The sequence below is a fragment of the Pocillopora verrucosa genome, chromosome 9 (genome assembly GCF_036669915.1).
Source record: "Pocillopora verrucosa isolate sample1 chromosome 9, ASM3666991v2, whole genome shotgun sequence".
In the NCBI taxonomy this organism is placed as follows: domain Eukaryota; kingdom Metazoa; phylum Cnidaria; class Anthozoa; order Scleractinia; family Pocilloporidae; genus Pocillopora; species Pocillopora verrucosa.
Window position 1 is genome coordinate 17293468 of NC_089320.1, and position 19042 is coordinate 17312509.

A 19042-nucleotide genomic window follows, 5' to 3' on the forward strand; every position below is an offset into this window, starting at 1 on the left:
GTTTTTGTTTAAGAATGTCATATAGAAAAGTTTTGCAATGAAAATAAATACAAATGCGATAAACTTTCACTTTACTCCAGCTAAGCCTTATGGAGTGATACGGACGAAGGTCCCGTAAATGAATTCGCGTGACCATTGATATTTAAAACATCCTTATTCTTCAATTTCACTTTAAAAGTCACACGATCGTGTTCTGATCGACGGTGGGTAAATCACGAGAGTGGTACACTGTTTCCTTCAAAGACTTCAGACTCTCAAAACCAAAACTTTAGTTACAGAAAACCTAAATGATTTGTTCTAAAAGGTAAAGTACTTTAAAAAAAAACTGCCCAGGAAGAGGTTTTAAAAAGATAACGTTTATTTGAATTGAAGGTTAAATTTGCAAGGGTGAATGAAGAATTTTCTAGGTGGGGTCTTACAGTAAAGTGTTGCTAGCATTTGGAGAGTTGCCAAGAATTTTCATGATTGTAAATTATTCTTTCTTCCTTAATTATGGGTGTGGTCACTTTCTCTCCAAAACCTCATCAGCTACACCCTTGATCAATCATTCTTTTTGCTTCAGAACTACAAAAGCCAATCGTTTATTTGCCTGCATTAAAAATATACAAGGAATGGAAAAGTTACCAACTAAATAAGGCAATAAAAATTATTCAGAATAGTAAACACTGAACCAGCTTAGAAGCCTAGCAAAATAATAATTTCAGGGAAATTTTATAAGCTAGCATTGAAACATGAAACATCTTACAATCACAATTACAATGGCTCCTGTCAATATCTCCTCATCACACTGACTGTTACTTTTACTCAGAGAAAACAACCAAATGTCACAGGAAAGGGGGTCAGTTTTGAAAGAAACTGTGGTTGTGTGTCCGTGGGGGAGTATAACAAGGTAATTTTGGTTTCTTTGACTGAGTTGATGATGTAAATTGACCATTGTAAATAGTTTCAAGTTGACTTTTGTCAGAACTTTGTTGAAAGGCTAATGCTTGAAAGATCAGCTTTGAAACTGATCTCTATAATAGCCATTTTACATTATTATCTCAGTTGGTAAAAAGCAAAATTATCTTGCTAATGTCACTGTAGCCTTGCTCAAGGTGACAGAGATATTTTCAAACAAGCCTCTGGTTTCAAATGGTCATAGTAATGCTTGGAGCTCTGGTTTCTTTAAAAAATCCAAGAATTGGCTTTGAGAAAAAGAAAAGAAGAAAAAACTTAAACCCAAATTATTACTTTACAAAATCTGATCAACGTGGCTCGTGGTTCAATTCTTATTCAAACAGTAACAACACTAAAAAAATTAGGGAATCACATTTCACCTGTTCACAGACCTTCATTTTTCTCTTCAATCATTGTCCCATGCATGAGCAAAATAAGAGCAGAAAGTGAGAAAAAATCAATGTGATGGTAAGGGGTTCTTGCTCCTTTCCCTCACATGCAATACTCACAAAAAAAATTGGCTGTGGGTGGGTGATACTAGTAAGTCAGATTTGACTAACTTCCTGAAGGAAGGGAGGAGAATGCAATTGCATTCTTGGTAAGACTGGGTTAGAATTAATCCTAAACTCAAGCCTTAGTTTGAAAAGCTAATCTACTCAAGACTAGATCCTCTGCCTTGTTTAAGAAAAATCAATAATTTTCCATTAATCAGCCTATTTTGGGTTCTTTCTCTTAACTCTTTCACTCCCAGATCTCTTTAGTAATCCTCTTTACTCTTTGTAATACAATCCTTGTGATATAAGTTTGGACAATTTTAAATTAGATCAACTTAAAATCTCCAAATTAACATTTTTCTTTATTCCCAACTCTTGTCTTCTTGATATCATATTGATGCTGTAAGGAGAAATTCTGTCTTGGTCACTCATAAGGGTAAAAGGGTTAAGATACAAGCCTCAATTCCAAACACACACACTATTATTTCTACAACAGACACTAATTATATCTTATGGAAAATCCAGCCATAAACACACATGTTCGAGAGAAGACTTGAAATCACGAATTTTAAGAACCACTAGAATAAAAAAAACTTTGGTTTACATTTCAATCACGATTAGTTCAAAGGCGCGTAAGTGTTTTTCATTCAGTGGTTAAGTTCGTGAGTTATTCAACGATCTAGACACGTTAAAACTTGCAGTGGATGCCAAGAATGCGGCATTCTTCAGGCAGGTTTGGCAAGCAAGAACAGACAATCATGTAGTAGCTACTAACAGACAGACCAACAGACACTTCACTCTCTTGTTTCGCAAATTTAACAACAAATCACATGGAAAGTGAATGCGAAGCGGCTGACCGTGCGAGATAGTGAGGTTCAGGTGAAAGTGACACTCCAATTACCAGTCTCCTCTCGGTACACTTTGTTGTTTACTATTTTTGCGCGCGGCCACTGTGCTTAAAAATAAGTTTCGGGACAGAAGTTTTTTCGTGCAATTAGTTAGTTTAAGATTAAGGTGAGATTCCACCGTAAACATTTGTATTCCTGTTAACCTTATTTACCTGATTGCTTATTCTGTCGATGCTCGTCTAGGTTGATTGACATGGTTGATGATTAACCCTCAGGAGTTTGAACTTCCGCAGCATCACTAGTTTAGAGCGATTAGGGACAAAATCTATTTGAGTTCTCAAGATCAGACAGGCAAGGTAAGCTATATTGTCAAAGAATTTATAGGTATTATCAATGTTTTCTGAAATAACGTTTTTCAAAACTGGATGTGACCACATGAAGAAAGCGGCTTGGTCGGTGACCTTTTGCTACCGGCGGGTGAGAAACAGAAATTGTTGCACTGGTTTTCCCTAAGTTTGAGTTCGAATTTGTTTAAAAATTAGGACATATTCTGAATTAATGTTCTTTACTAGAATGTGCCGGTTCTGTATGGCGCTGGGAAGGAAAATAAAATTTTTGAGAATTTTTTTAGAGATGCCATACGTTAGTTCCAGGTTAGGGCTTTTTCATTACACATTACACTAAAGATCTACAATGCCATTGAACAGACAATTGATATAAGATTTTGAGTCCAATTCTTTCCCTTCCTTTTTTTGATTTAGTTGTGACATTGCTTCATTATCGCTATCTGTCTTTTGATAACAACTTTGGAACTTCAACACTGCTGGATATTCAGGGGCGGATCCAGAGAATTAGAAAAAAAAGGGGGGGGGGGTGGGGAGGAATAGGGTGATAAGGCTGGAACCTCACCCCACGTCCACAGCATATAAACAATCACTCCAGACACTTAAGGTTACAAGATTGAAACAAATCACATTGTTGCAATGGTAGCTTTGTTTACTAAAATTTCATCCTGTGGGATGAAGATGTTTTAGAGATCTATATCCTTAGTTTGATAATGGTAGATTAAATGCTGTTGCCTTATGGATGTCCTGCTTTCTAATTTGGGACAAAAATTTTCTTCCCTTTTCAGTTTGGCCATGTTTTCTCTTCTGTGGGATGAAAAATTGAAGCCTGAAATCAATTTAATTTGACCAAATTTCTTCACCTTTCCTTAGGCATAGACCTGTGTCAGCATTTCTTAGTATCAGTGTTTTTTTCATATTATATATTGTTTCAAATATGTTATTCCTCTCTGTGAGGATACCTGTAAAGGATATATTTGGTCCAAGAGGCTGTTGTTGGGAGATTCTCATTATGTGTCAGAAATTGATTGCATTCAGAAAGTTCTAGGAATGTTTACCACAATAACTTTTTGACAAAATGTGTAAAACCACCATGTGAAAGGGATTACTGATTTTTCACAAGCATTTCACATGCAAATGTTATTTTTAATTGAAAAATGGAGTGTGAAAACAGTCATTTTTTCGGATCGACCTAACCTCAGAAGCAGTACCTGCTCAGGTTCTACTAAAGTGCTTTTCATCTCAGACCTCAGACAAGATGGATTTTTCAAGCTGTGGGTGATGATTGTGGCCATGAACAATCATATAATAAGCCAAATTATCCATGCATTTTGATTAGTTTTTACTTACAATCTATTGGAAGATAGGCTCATTAAGATGACAGCATCATGAACAACATTTTGCCCTTTTTTATCATCACAAATATGTTTTTTTGATAAATGACAAAAAATGTCAAAATGTGGTTAGAACATTAGTGACACACTTGACTGCACTTCATGTGCCACTTCATTGTTCTTATAAAAGTTTGAGTTCATCAGTGACCTTAATTATTACTGTCTGAACAGACCCACAGCAACATGGAATCTATTTGTTAACCCTTTAACTTCCAAGATCTGATTGTTAATTCTCCTATGAGAACTTGGTGCTAGATCAAGATAGCAGCTTCTACCTGCTTATAAGTTTTAATATTCTCATTACCTGATTGCTGAATAATGACAGATATTGTAAGGAGAAGTTTTATGTTAATAACTTAATAACTTCTGGGAATTAAAGGGTTAACTAGATATATTAAAATTTTCTCTTTTTTCAAGGCGGTCTTGACACATTTTTACTGGTTAGGATTATGTTGGCCATACTATCAGGAGTTGTAGGATTATTGTTTTTGCTATGGATGTTCTATGACTTTTTATGGCCACCACCTGTATTTGTTGAGAGACAACTTGGTAAACCAGATCTGCCAATTGAGTACAATTTGGTACACACTGTAAGTTGTTAATTATTATTAAGAATGAATTATGCAGAATTGTTTTATTTTCTGGAAATAAATAAAGTCACTGGTACAAAGTCAGACTACCCCAATTTACCCTGGTCATGGGAAGAACTGCCATTTATGAGTAACATCATATATAATTAAGTGGGCCCCTCTGAGTGACCAGCATCTAACTTCTCCTGACAATTATACTGCTGAATCATTCATTAAGATCATGAGAATAAAGGACATGATCAGCAACTTAAGAAGCTTTGATTGCTAAACTAACTTCTCCTTGTCTGTACCAAAGGGAATGTATATAGAAGAGTGTGGAGAAAATGAATTCTAATATTAGAGTGTGAAGGGTTAACAAATCCAAGACTTTATCATTTAGGTTGTATGGAATTGCATAAGCCAGGAAACAACACTGAGCCATACACCTCTCAGATGTGATTGGATGAAAACATCTTTTGAACACAGCTTACTACTTTGATTCAGTTTTAAACTCTTTTGTTTTGCTTTCAGGCCAAAAATATTCCTAGGTTGGCCAGAAAACAATTGCTCTTCAGTAAATGGCTTGGGAGAACTGTACGTAAACAAAGCTAATTTTGATAGAAATGATTTTATCCATTAAATTAATATGATTATAAATAAGTTGTGATGATAAGTTATGTTATTAATTTTTCAGGGCCTGGGAAATGTTTTGAAAAAGATTGCATTTAGGTGTGTAATGACCAAGTGTGTAGTGTTGGTTTTAACGTCTTGATAATAGGTTGGTCCTGTATTGTTAGATCTTACCATAAGTGCTGTGACGGCTCGTTGCTTGAGGTAGATACAGACAGAGTTAGACAGACAGAGAGATAGACAGACAAACAAAACATCAGACAGAAGGTCAAACAGACAGCCAGGCAGACACACAGACAGACAGGAAGAGATTAACTACACATGAACTCTTTAGAAAGAAGATTGCCCAGCAGGGCTGTCCCTAAGTTTTGAAGCAGCCATTACTTTGGAGTTATCACCCATAGCAGTGTAATACACGGTTAAGTGAAACCTAACAGCAATCAAAATCCTTTACTGTAACATTGAGTGAACTCAGCCATAACAGGACTGATGGTATGCATTACAACCCTTACTGGCCTTTTTTAGTGAACAATTAACCCAACAGATATAGGGAAAGTAGAAAGTTTCTCTCCTTTGATTCCCTCTTTGTATGAAATTTTTGTCCAAGAATTATGACTGTTCAGATTTTATTATTAATAGCTAGAAATGATGCATACACACCAAGCTAAAACATAAGTAATGTGTGGAGAAGAATCAGAGAGTTTTCTGAAGTGATGAGTCCTGAACACAAAATTAAACTGACTTTACTGACAATGCTATTTTTTTTAACTCTTGTAGAAAAGCAGGGTTGGACTTGCTTATAAGAATCAAAATACCTGATACTCCAACATTATTTCCTTTGCCTGAGCCTCATCAACATAGAAAGAGCTATGAACCTGTTGACTTTGACAAATTGATTGAGGAAAGGTGCGAACCATAAATAATTTACTTTTATTAATTACCAGTACCAGTAATAGTACATGCAGATCAAAGTCAATGTTTGTACATTTTGAATCTCTTATATTTCAAAGTTATCAATTCTTGAACATTGTAAGGGTGGTGGTACCAGCCAGACAGATGCATGAAAGATATGTTTCTGGTTAAAATAAAAGGATTCAATGAAAGAATGTTTCCATGTCAAGGAATAAAATGAATTTATATAAAGGTTCAGCTTAGCCCAGCTAGAGCACCCTAGGCCCCAGTTGTTTGAAGGTGGGATAAATCTCTACCCAGTGGATAACACTATATGTTATGCTGTCACTTATCCACTGGATAGCAATATATTCATTGGATAGTGTTATCTGCCCTTTATACAACTGGGCCCAGGACTATAATCAGCTTCCTCTTTCCTCTTTCCTCTTACCTCTCCTTAATTATGACTTGGTATAAAGCTCTCAGGGAGTTCCTGCACGCCCTCCCCCTCTCCTAAATAAGCTCCCATCCAAAAACTCTGGAATTTGTTGATAGCCTTAGGGGGAAAGGGGAGGGGGGGGGGGGCTTTTTCGAGTCTTAAAGTTGACAGGCTAAGCAATCACAGTCTTTTTGATATTCATTTGGCTTAAGTAAACCAAATATTTGATGAATAGATATGAAGTTTTTTTTTTGGCTGATTTTGTTTCTTTAAAATCATTAGCATTGAAAAACCAAAAGAATCTTCCTTCAAGTTTGTAACCATTCCAAACCTCATAAAGGAATACAGGTAAACTGAATATTATTTAAATTTGCATTCGCTTGGTTTAAATTTTGTAGCACCATTTTGGAACGACTACATAAGGTACAAACTCCCATTTACACTTGCAGTTAAACTTGTTTTCTTGCCACAGGTCACACACAGTCACTCCAATGCAGATAGCAGAAAGAGTGATAGAGATCATTAGTGACACAGAAAAACAGAACCCCAAATTGAGAGCCATTGTCCAGCATGACAAAGATGAAATTTTGAAGGTAGTATCTCATACCAAGTTATTTTGCAGTTCTGAACATATCAGTGTATCAGAAGCCTTTTTTCATTTGAATTTGATCAGATGGCAGCAGCATCTACCAAACGATATGCTGAGGGTAATCCATTGTCTTTTGTGGATGGGATTCCTGTGGCTGTGAAAGGGGAGTATCATGTGGTAAGTTTCTCACAAGACTGTCTATTTTCACAGTGCATCTCTCTAGTAAGGTTTTTTAGAAAGTTACTGGGGAACTTAGCAAAATACAATCAGCCATAGACTTGTCTCCTGAAAAGAGGGAGTATCAATACTCCTAATTGCTTCAAGCTACAAAAACTGGTACACTCTTCAGCAATTTAAGTGAGTTGTGTTTGTAGATGTTACTGTAGCAGTTCTTTTGCTTCAAAATAATTAGTTGCTTAACAAATTGGGTAAATAAAGTACATTTTTGAATGAAAGGTATACCATTTGTGCATGTAAAAAGAAAAATAGGTGTTACTTAATGTTTACATTTTATGGCAAAATAACAGCAAATTGGAGCCAAACAGTGTATAGAGGGATAAGGTGATAAGATCCCTAGTGCCACACCTGATTTAATTCAACAGTAAAATGACTGAAGCCTTAAAAAATATCTCACTTAATGAAATGTATCTTCTGCATGGCAATTTCTTTGTTTTAGGGGGTTGGAGCATGAACATTATGATACAATTACTACTTGGATAAGAATATTGATTGTGATTTGCACTAAATGTTTCAAGGCGCCATACTATACTCGTTGTGGCACCACATTTATGGGGAAGACACCTTCAACAGAAGATGCTCACATAGTTAAGAAGCTGAGAGATGGAGGAGCAATCATTATTGGTATAGCTAACATGCATGAGTTGGGAATTGGGACTACAGGAAACAATCCAAACAGGTGACAATCTTGGACTCCATACCATAGTATGTGTAATCAGACAATTTATTATAATGAATCTCAAAACTATCTGTTTTATATTTCTTTTGGGTGGCCTTACAATGAGATATTAAAACATGATGTTCTTGTGACAACATATCACCTTTTTCTTGTACAAATGATAAATGGTGGATGACGAAAATTAAGTTTGAAAATATATGGGAATAAAAAAAATGTATGGAAATATGAGTACCAGAAAATCTACTTTCACTCTTTCATTTCTGTATATACTATCACTAACCATTTATTATTTGTATTTGATAATAGTGTTATGTTTTCATTGAAATGTCATGCTGCAGTATCCTTTATTTTCATTCTAAAAAAGAGGAATTTCTAGTTTATGATAATCAAGATTGTCCTGACTGACTCTGAGTCCAATTCCAATATCCTTATCTATTTGAACAGACTTCATGGAATTCCAAGAAATCCGTACAACGTGAATCATTACACAGGAGGGAGTTCAAGTGGGTCTGCTGTGGCAGTGGCTGCAGGTATACCAAAGAGTGAAATTAAGAATTTGTTCATGTTTAGCGTGCGTATATCGAGTTATGGATGTACGCGGGAAGTTTGGAGAGCACGAAAAATACGTAAGAGTAGCTCGAAGCGCAGCCGAGAGCAACTCTAGCTTTTGGAGTGCTCTCCAAACTTCCCAAGTGCATCCATAACTCGATATACGCACAGCTAAAAGCATGAGCAAATTCTTTTTTAAAAGAGTGACGATGAACAAAAATGCTCCCGTCATCTTATTTACGCACGGACGTGCGTAAATAAAGATTTTGTTCATAGCGGCTCAGTAGGGCTTACATAGGGCTAGCACGCACGCTATGTTATAAATGTTTTTTATCTCGCTTATCGTTGTTTTCAGTGGAATTCATTTTTGATAAGCACTTTGTTATCCATTCAGGCTTGTGCCCAATCGCTTTAGGAACAGACGGTGGAGGTTCTATTCGTATTCCAGCGGCAGCATGTGGAGTGGTTGGAATAAAAGGTTAGGTAGATATGTCTGATAAAAACAGCGGTCGAAGCTGTGATCAATTTGATCGCTATGGCGTGTGGAAAAAATATTTGTGAGACTGAAATTTCAGCAAAAGTTTCCAAATTGGTGATCAATGTTTGGCAGTCAAGTAGCAAGGTGTTAAGTTTTCGTTCTTTAATTTTTTATGAACTTAAGTTTAAGTGAAATAAACTTTTGTATTAGGTGTTAATAGTGCTCCTTTCCTGCAGTCATGCGATGTTTTGTTGCTTGTCATGCATCTGGCCTTTGTTTCTCGCTTTTAGACGTAAAAAAAGCAAAAAAATAAATAAAATAATTGGTCTTTCTCATACCATTGGTTACACTGTACCCCACAAATGTCTAAGTGTTTTGTTACGTAAGATGTTAAGTTGCGTCAACGAATTTTGTCAATACTTAATTAGCTCCAACACAAACTCAAGACCCTGGACGCAACGTTTCCAAACCACGTCCACCATGAAGTGTGGTTAGAGAGCCTCCTCGTAGATCTGGTATTCCGAAAAACGTATTTATTATTTTAGCGTTTAATAATCATTACTTGCTTATTTTTCTAGCATCTTGTGGCCGCATAAGCACCAGTGGAGAAGTTCCCCTGGCACATACCGTTAGTTATGTTGGTAAGTTGTGGTATTCATTGTTAAATTTTGAAAACCAACAATTACAAATGTAGGAATTAAATAAAACTGACAAATCTGAATTTTAACAGAAGTCGACACAGAGTTTCATTTGAACAAAAACTTTCCGAGGATCTTCAGCCCCAAAAAGAAAAGTTGAACTTCTTTGGGCAACACAATAAACAATGGCGTATCGAAGTATTCCGTAGAAACTTATTCAGTGACGGCAGACTACGCTTAGTGTTGCTGAAACACGTCCAGTGACAGTTAAATTCGTCTGATGACGGTAATGTGTATTTAGTGGCGGTGCAGTAGGTCCAGTGACGGTTTAAGACGTGTTGTAACGATGAAGTTAGCTTTTAATCAATGAAGGACTTTTAGTGACATGTAAATAGTTCAGGTAATTGTATTGTATGGTTAGTAATACTCAAGTGCTCTTAGTGACAGTTAAGTTCAATTCATCTTGTTATGTTAACGCACGTTTTTTACAGTCAAGTACTTCCAATGACAGATAGCCTCTTTCAGCGGGGATGAAATATAGTCTATCCTTTCCTATTGTCTATTCTTGAAGTACCCTTAGTGACGGATATGTTCGTCCAGTGACGCCGGAGCACGTACGGCTTCGAAAACGAACGCTTACTGGCGGTCGAATAGCCCCCGCTTCCCCCCCCCCCCCCCCTTCTCTTTGCTTTGAAAAATCCTTTTGGCGGAATCGATTCCGACGACCCATCCCCTTTGCATCGTCAAAAGGTTGTTGTTCTTCATCGTAGTGGACGTCACCGCGTAGTAGTATGTTTTTTCCATGATGCAGCACTTTCCGATGTTGATTGTACAATGGAAGTGACAAACGAGAAACTTATTTTTTGATCCCCTTACAACTTATTTTAACAGGACCTCTATGTGCCACTGTGAGCGATGCAGCCTTGGTGTATGGTAGGTGATCTAAAATTATTAAATTTTTTAACTTTTGAATTTCCTAATAGCCCTTATTTGTGTTAATGTCACGCTGTTCAATTTTACTACCAAGCCCCGCTTTCTGTCGAATTCCCAGAGCAGCAAAGATGAAAAGAATCCCCGTAAGTAGAACTGCATGAAGTTGGGGGAAGTAGGAATGATTTCGTACTTTATGTTCGAGACTTGGTGATAAATTTTGTGCATCTTGCATAAGGCGTCTTCCCGAACTTTTCACATTTACACTGCTGACAATGATTATAAAAATTTTTTCTGCTTTTTGTTTGCGTTGAGTTTGTTCAAACAAACCTTTACGTTTGAATTATTTTCAGCATTTTTAGCTGGCAAAGACGAAGAGGACCCCAAAAGTAAGTCTGAAGCGCGGATCTTTACTATCTTAAGGGCGAATTCACCGTGTTTACTTGTTTTCTGTCTACAGTGGTTTTCGGGTTGGGCCAAAACTTATTAGAAGGCCGTCCCCGTTTTGTTTGGGTTCATGTATATTTGGAGGGGGAACTTGTTGATCGAGTGTTGAGTGAGTAGGATTCCGTGATTGACCCGATTAGGTTCAAGTCCAGGCGAGAGTTGTTGTGTTGTGTTCTCGGGTAGGACTGGGGTCACTGTGCAGCACATAAGTGTCTATGCCCGAGGTAAGAATTTTCAGAGTACCTTGACAGAATTGCCAAGCGGCAAACTCTCAAGGATTTCTGGCTCAACTACGGCACTCAGGAGTCATTAGACTTATACAAAGACTTTAAACCGGGCTAGGTTATGATATTTCAGTTACAGTCGAGCGTATTGGCCTATGGGCGTTCAACAGGGAACTGCCAAGAAAAGAAAGAAATCCAACCATGAGTGGAAAAGTGAAGCATCTGAACTTGAGACCTCCAGATTTCTAATGAAGTGCCTCTAATCACTAAATCACTAAAAAAAAGCTTGCTGTGTTTTAGGTTCTTGTGTATCACAGGATTTTGCTTTAGGTTCTTGCGAGAAGTGCATACTTAAAATTCTCGAGCCTCAAATGTCACATGGCTAACAGTGAGTGATCATTTACAGCCCTTGGTCAGCCGGATGTGACTCTGGAAGGATTTGAAAACATCTCGACCCTCGAGGGAATAACACTTGGTATCGACTGGAAGTACTTTAGGGTATGTTGCTTTTAAGAAAGAGAGTCGTAACGACCACCTGTGGTTAGTTTGTAAGAGCAACTTGCTAACTGAGGTGGAGCCTTAATTTTTTCAGCACGCAGTCCACGCTGAAGTGACTTGTGGATTTGTTTACCTTGGTGAGGTCAGATCACGCGCGGCTAGCAAAATGCACATGTGCTTTTCATTTTGTAATACTATGAAACTTTCTAATTGCGCTTCTGTTCTAAGTCTTCAGGTGTTTGATTTGTTAATTGCGAGTCAAAACTACGTTGACAAATTTGAACTTTTTCTCAGAAAAAAAAGTACTTATATAGGTCTTATCAAACTCAGAGGGTTGGATTGTACATCGACTGTCTCTGTCTTAAGTATGATAAGACTTTATTTACATGGAAGGGTTTTTGTGAACAGAAAGCTTTCTGATGAAGGACCATGACGCTTAAAATGAATCACATGATCGTGGTTTTTCTCGTTTACATCAGACCACCAAGAGACATTTGTGGTGAATTTTTTGGATCGATTCTTCTGCTGGTTCATGCAACTTGTTTATCTGGTAATATAAACTACCTTCTTATTTGTGAATGACGAATAAAATTGTATGGTCACTATTGTGAATAAAAATTACAAAAAATAGGTCTTTGATCTTGATATTCATTTCACTTCTTAGGACTGCGATGAAGATGTTTACAAAGAGTGTGAAAAAGGTAGTAAATGTATCTCTTCTTTGCTCAGTGTCTTATGGTTTTATATTAGAAGATTTTTTTGATAAAGCTGATAATTTGGGACACCTTTATTCTCAGGGACAGCTCCACTCTAGGGACCCCTTTGGTAATCCCTTGGAAAATGTGCCAAAACCTCTACTCAAGGGACACTATCTTGTGTCAACGATGTGCCCTCAGAAGAAGACACTTCCCTTAAAGGAACCCAGACTGTAACTCGTAGGAAGTATGTCCCTATAACCGCTGGATCTGTTGCCCTCGCTGAAGGGACACCTCTCTTCATGGGACGCTTTCTTGTGCTAAGGATGTGCCCTTGGGAGAGATTCAACCGAACGGGGACTTAACAGCCGGTTTTGGTTGTCGTAGTTCCAATTGATCTTTTTTGACTAATACTACTTTCTCTTCTGGTTAACAGTTGTGAAGTATCTGGAGGATATAGGGGCGTCTGTGGTGGCAATTCAGATTCCTGAGTTGATGGTACTGGCCTCAGATTACATTCTGAATTTGTAAAATAGACTTTAATGTTACTACTAGCATCTAAATTCTCACTACAACATAACCTCTCAATTACACATTAAGGTCATGAGAATAAAGGAAATGATCACCAACTAAAGATGCTCTTGATTGTTAAACAAATTCTTCATGTGTGCACCCAAGGAAAAGTATAGAGAACAGTATGAAGAACATACCAACTGATAAGCGGAGTAAAAGTAGTCCATAATCCTCTCGTTGTAAGCTAAACTCTCTAGAAGAAGTATTGAATTTTTCGGACATGGTATCCGCCGTTTCGTTTTTCCTTTTTTTGTAATTTGATAGCGGTTTGGGATTTCTTGTTTTTGATATTTGCTTGCCCAGTTGATAGGCCTTGTTTATCAGTCATTTCACGTAAGTTTGAATTATTGTTGGAAGCCTTTTACAATCCAGTTTTCACCTGTGGTAGTAATATTGGCCTGTGTTCTGGCCACTGATACGCCACAGTGCACCCACGTACGACTAAGCCTATTTTTTTACTTGACCAAATCTAAGCATTTTTGTATTAATTACAAAGAAATGTCCCCTAACTTACTCAGTTTTTTTTAATTGTCACATGTTTCTGCCTTTCAAAGTTATACTTTATCAGCCAGGTATGAAAACGTAGTTATAACATGTATGATATAGTTTGATAATTTTTTGTCCATCTCCTCCTTTAGGAGACGGTAAGCGCTCACGGAATCAGCATCATTTCAGAAATGGCGGCTGGTTTGGAGGAAGAGTTTGACAAATATTATAATGAACTGGTAATTATTGGGATTCATAAAAGTTAATAGAACTGTTGAAGTCTTGAACAGAGAGAAACGGTTTCTTTCTCAGTACGACTGTTGTTGTTTTTTAAAGAGAGGTTGGGGCAAGAGGGGGGTCGTGAGAAGTGTTTTTCGGAATCCCCAAACACCCGAATAGGTGAGAATTCTTCCCGGCGTAGCTTAAACCTATGTTTTCAACTTTCAACGAATCTTTGATGATTCACAGAACCCGGAGACTGCATCTAATTTGGGTATGGCGCGACTTGTTACTGCTCGGCACTACTTCCAGGTGCGTTTTATTTAACATTTTTTCCAGTTTGTCTATCTGTACGTTCATCTGTGTGCCTCCTGTGTATCTCTCTGTTGCTATTTTGTTTGTTTGTTTTCTCTTTTCCGCTGATGCTTTCTGCTAGTCCGTCTGTCTGACACTTATCTGTCCGTTCGTGCGCCTGAAAGTCCATCTTCTTGTCACATTTCACTCTATTTGCTTGTTATAATTTAATAATTTAATAATTTATTTACTTCTATAGCGCCCTTTAACATTTATATGATCAAAGGCGCTTTACAATTAGTGTCTCTTCCACCCATCCCACCCCAGGGGAGGACATCCACCACACAGTAATCTCGTGCGTGGGAAATTAACGTCTCCTACCCCAACCCTGCAGGAGACGGGGCCTACGGTTTTACGTCCTATCCGAGAAGACATCTTGTTTTTCTTTCCATTTTGCTGTTCGACTGTCTTTTCCACTCACTGTCACTCTTCAGTTTGAGTCTCTGTCTGTCTGTCTGTCTCTTTATCTGTCTTAATCCGCTATAAGCGTTTACTTATTATGTTCCGGTTACCTATTACATACCTTAAAACTCAACTATTCTAATTTTAACAGGCCCTGAAGCAGCGAACAAGGTCCATGGCTTTCTTGAAAAAGATTTTTGATGAGGATGGTGTTGACTGTATTTTAACCCCAGGTGAAGTTCAAATCAAGAAGATCCAGGCAACTGGATTAGATGTGTGCACTACTCCCTGTTCTTGCCTTGTGGATGCCACAGGCTAACCACGCCATATCCCAGGCCACCTGATAGAAAACCAATTTTGGAACATCTTAATGTGTTACTTTTCAAACCCTCCACGCACCCTACCGAAATGAATTTAGGAGTGTTGCATATTGTCTTAATTCATTTCCAAATTCAACCAACGAATTAGAGGTAAAAGCAGCTTCAAAATATTTCTGCCAATTCGTAATCACATCACATCACATCACATCACATCACATTCGTAAAAACATCAGTTTGGCAATAGTAGTTAAGACCGACATTTTGAACTTGACATGTTCTGACACCGTAGTCGAGTGAATATCGCTGATCAATGAACAAGTAGAAATTGGATTTTTCTCTTCCGGACATTTGGTTGGATGGATTTGCAACAGATGTTACCAGTAATAGCAATAATAAAGGTAATAATAATAATAATAATAATAATAGTAATATTAATAATAATAATAATTATTATTATTACTATTGCTATCCTTTTTGTTCTAATTTAAGACAAACTCCTATGTTGCAGGACTTGGAATGAAAGTACCCAGAATCCCTGACGATGCTTTAGAATATGGTGAAGGAAACCTCATGACAACTACGCAAATGATGAGGTGAGGTGTATTAGCGGGAAAAGCATGTGACAAGTCACGTGAACTTGGGGGTGGGGAGGGCTGAGTGACATCGCATTGGACTGCTGCGTATGAGACTAAATTGCAGGAGCCAATGCTAACGTAAAGTAAACATGGATTAATGACATAAAGCGTAGGAAAATGCGTGTCACTAAGGCACGATTGGTGGAACCAATATAACTGATTGGTCGAGAGAGCAACGCGGTTTTTTTTTCAACCAATCACAGGTTGTAGTTACTTTAGGCCGGTCAACCAAAGATTATGTCAAACGCTAAATTCACAATCATTTTACCAATACGGCTACTAAAATGTAAATGTCAAAAATTAAAATTTTCCTACAGAACGTTCTCAAGTTAACCCTTTAACTCCTATGAGTGACCAAGACAGAATTTCTCCCTACAATATCGGATCACTATCAGTATCTGGGCAACTGCCCACCTACCCCTCCCCTAACCCAGCATTGACCCTAACTTGTTATCGATAGACAGTTGTTGGGTTAGGGGAGGGGTAGGTGGGCAGTTGCCCAGATACTGATATTGATCCACAATATCAATACAATACCAACCGGACAAGATATATGAATAAAGAAAAATATCAATTTAGGGGATAATTAGTTGATCCAATACTAAGTTCTCTGAACTAATATTATAAGAATTGTATGATTGACAGTAAGGAGAATATTAAATTTGATCTGGGAATTAAAGGGTTAAAGACAAAATCATTCGCCATTCAGTATCAAAATGGGAAGTTGGCTTATTGGCATGGAACTCATAAGTTTAGGTCGCGTAGTGTCCCATTTTAAGATTCTAGTTTAGCTTGAAGAATTTTTTTTTTGTTTGTCTGTTTGTTTCAGGTATATGGGAATCGGAAATTTTACCGGTGTTCCAGGGATGACCCTTCCAGTTGGTTACGATGATCAAGGCCTTCCGATCGCCTTGCAGATTATGAGTTCCTGGTGGAATGAACATACCATGTTGCGTGTGGCGCACGCTGCAGAGGGCTTTGTAACCAAAAAGAAACCACAGGTGTATTATAGCCTGCTGGAATAATGGACTCGAACAACGACTTTTTTTTTTAACTTTTCTCCTGAAGCGCTAAGCGTTATGTGATGCTTTTGTCACGAGAAATTACGCGACCTTGTTGTGTTTCTGTCCATCTTGAACCTGGGGATGTAGCTAATCAGAAATATTTTGTAATCTGTTCAGGGAACATAATTTTATACAGAATTGAATCATTTTTTTTTTGTTGCGGTATGGCTTAATTTTTGATAGGTATGACAATTTACAGACCTCATGGGATGAGATGGTTGTTTGTCTGAGTAACAGATGATCTTTCGGGCGCCTAATGAAAATAAAGGTGAAGAATCTACGAAATTCTCAATTTCGTCGTTCACATTCCTCTCACAGATTCGACACTCGAAACGTCCACCATACAGCCAATTTATGAATATTTGCTGGGACGCGCTGAAACCTGGGTGTGACTAGTCACAGCAAGTGCAAGTGACAAGTAATATGATTACTCCTGGAGAACGAGATTGCTTTTTCCATGCAGTAATGCGTTCCTTCCCTGACGAGAAGGCTTCTTGTATCAGAAAATCTCGGTTTCAGTCAATCACTGAAACTTAAACTAGGATTACTTGCCAAGTCAGACGGCTCGCCTACCTCACCCTTGTCGGTTTTTCTTCCAATCCGCAGCCTCCAATCCCCTCCTTTATTACACGCAACACAGTCATGTCTTGTGTTTTAGTATACATCCGACAGCGCCAATGGGGAAAATGTGGTGAATCCCGTGTTCTGATTGGCTACCCGAGCGTGTAAGACGGGCCCATCTTGTCCGCTCGATATCGCTCGCCTTGATCCCGCGCAGGAAAACGATCGCGTTGAATGGACTTACAAGGTTGGCAATTTTTTCACAATGTCGGCGATGGAGTAGGAAGAAAGCGAAGAACAAAGAAAACATTAAACAACTCTTATGGGTTTATTGTGTTCGAAACAAACGAGTCATTCTTGATTCTTATTACATCAAAGTCTTTTTGCTTTCTAATAAATCCTTTAGTTACCAAGCTTTTTCGGTCGAGATGATTGGACATTACCCTCGTTTTTTTTCTTTTTTTTTTGCGTTGCCAATGTCCAGCCATCTTGATCTCATGCATGTGTACTGCATCTTTGGATCAATGTTGCTGTCTGAGCAACTGCGCACCCTCTCCTTCCCTCCCCTGACCTAACAATAGTCAACTGATAACAATGTAAGGTTAATGTTTGTTTAAGCGGAGGGAGGGATAGGTGGGCAATGCTCAAACACTGACACTGATCCGCGTCTTTTTTCTTATTTTCGTGGTCGCTCAAGTTCACAATTTTTTCAGTACTGGACTGACACTCATTTTTTACGGTGAAATTTGGTTAGAATTTTTTTCCTGACTCGAAAAGAACCAGCAGTGTACTCAGGTTGTTACAATTTTATATTGTATTTAAAATCTAGAATGTGTTCAGTGACAAATCACAGTGACCTACAATAGCCACTCGCTCGCTACAAAATGCTCGGGCATAGCTGTCAGTAGCTGCGTGATTAAGCTTTAATAGAGATTTAGACCCTATACGTTTTGAGAGCAACTCGACGATGTCAAGAAAAACGGAGGGAAAAATAACATTTTAAAATTTGCAATGATTTTGTATAATTACCATTTGCGGTTAGCGCACCGCGCATTTCACTTTTGAGTGCGGTTCCTCGGTCGGTTGAATTTTCCCCTTTGTGATCAGATCATTATTTTCGGTTTCCTTCAAATTAAAGCAATCTCCTCGAAATCAAAGGAAACTCCGGGAAACAATGGCCATCAAAGAGCCTCTGACAGGCACACCCATCTTTTTCGCGCCCAGCGTTAACAGGATAAGTGGGTAAGCGTAAAGTACACGTGCAAACAACAATCAACGATAAATTTTTAATATATCGCGCTTCGAGTTACAGGTATGATACAAATAACGAACCGTGTTAGTGTCATATAGATAGGAAAGGCAACGCGAACAAGGCTAATGACTACATTTTGCTTTTCAGTTCTATCATATTCAGATAACTCTCTTACTGCTAAGAACTTCCAGTTATGTGCCGAAAAATCGTAACAGCCGCCGTATTAATACTCTACTCGGTCACAGTAGAAAAAAAGTGACAATAAACTTTACTTTAAAAATTTCAATCAGCTTGTTGCCTTCACTAGGCAAGAAATTTCCAACGACAACTCCTTGTATATTATGCAATTCTTCTACAGAGTTTAGTAGAAATAAACTATTTCCGGCTGGTTATGTATATATAGCGTCTACACATGATTATTAGACAAATAAACCTTCTTAACAGAGCATTTTTGTAAATATTTTTAAAAGATACAAAATGCGACTTGTTCGCGAAAAAAACTTAATATTTCCTTTAGTTTGGGCCTGTTTAGTGTGGCCAGAAAAAATCTTCCGAGTCTTCACGATAAACCGCCCTGCCCGTGTTCTACTTTAGCCGTGTCCTTCTTCGTTATTTCACCCGGAAATTGGAATGCATTTCTTGTTTAACCGTTATGCGGTGAAGTTCC

The 19042-nt window shown here is 37.9% G+C and overlaps 1 protein-coding gene across 2 annotated transcripts; it reads left to right on the forward strand.

Annotated features, from left to right (window-relative positions):
• The first annotated feature begins 2353 nt into the window (after positions 1 to 2353).
• On the forward strand, positions 2354 to 16854 carry LOC131778221 (uncharacterized). 2 transcript variants are annotated; one of them, XM_059094611.2, is made up of 23 exons: positions 2354 to 2444; positions 2522 to 2634; positions 4434 to 4606; positions 5117 to 5179; positions 5280 to 5314; positions 5993 to 6121; positions 6828 to 6893; positions 7018 to 7138; positions 7219 to 7311; positions 7890 to 8050; positions 8495 to 8580; positions 8994 to 9077; positions 9656 to 9718; positions 10607 to 10648; positions 10999 to 11034; positions 11723 to 11814; positions 12479 to 12515; positions 12946 to 13007; positions 13721 to 13807; positions 14037 to 14099; positions 14695 to 14776; positions 15372 to 15456; positions 16328 to 16854. In XM_059094611.2, the coding sequence occupies exons 3-23, from the start codon at positions 4466 to 4468 to the stop codon at positions 16521 to 16523; spliced, it is 1824 nt and encodes a 607-aa protein (XP_058950594.2). In that variant the 5' UTR covers positions 2354 to 2444; positions 2522 to 2634; positions 4434 to 4465; the 3' UTR covers positions 16524 to 16854. The 2 variants fall into 2 exon arrangements, with proteins under 2 accessions (XP_058950594.2, XP_058950593.2); XM_059094610.2 differs by having other exon boundaries at positions 2368 to 2634.
• The last annotated feature ends 2188 nt before the right edge of the window (positions 16855 to 19042 follow it).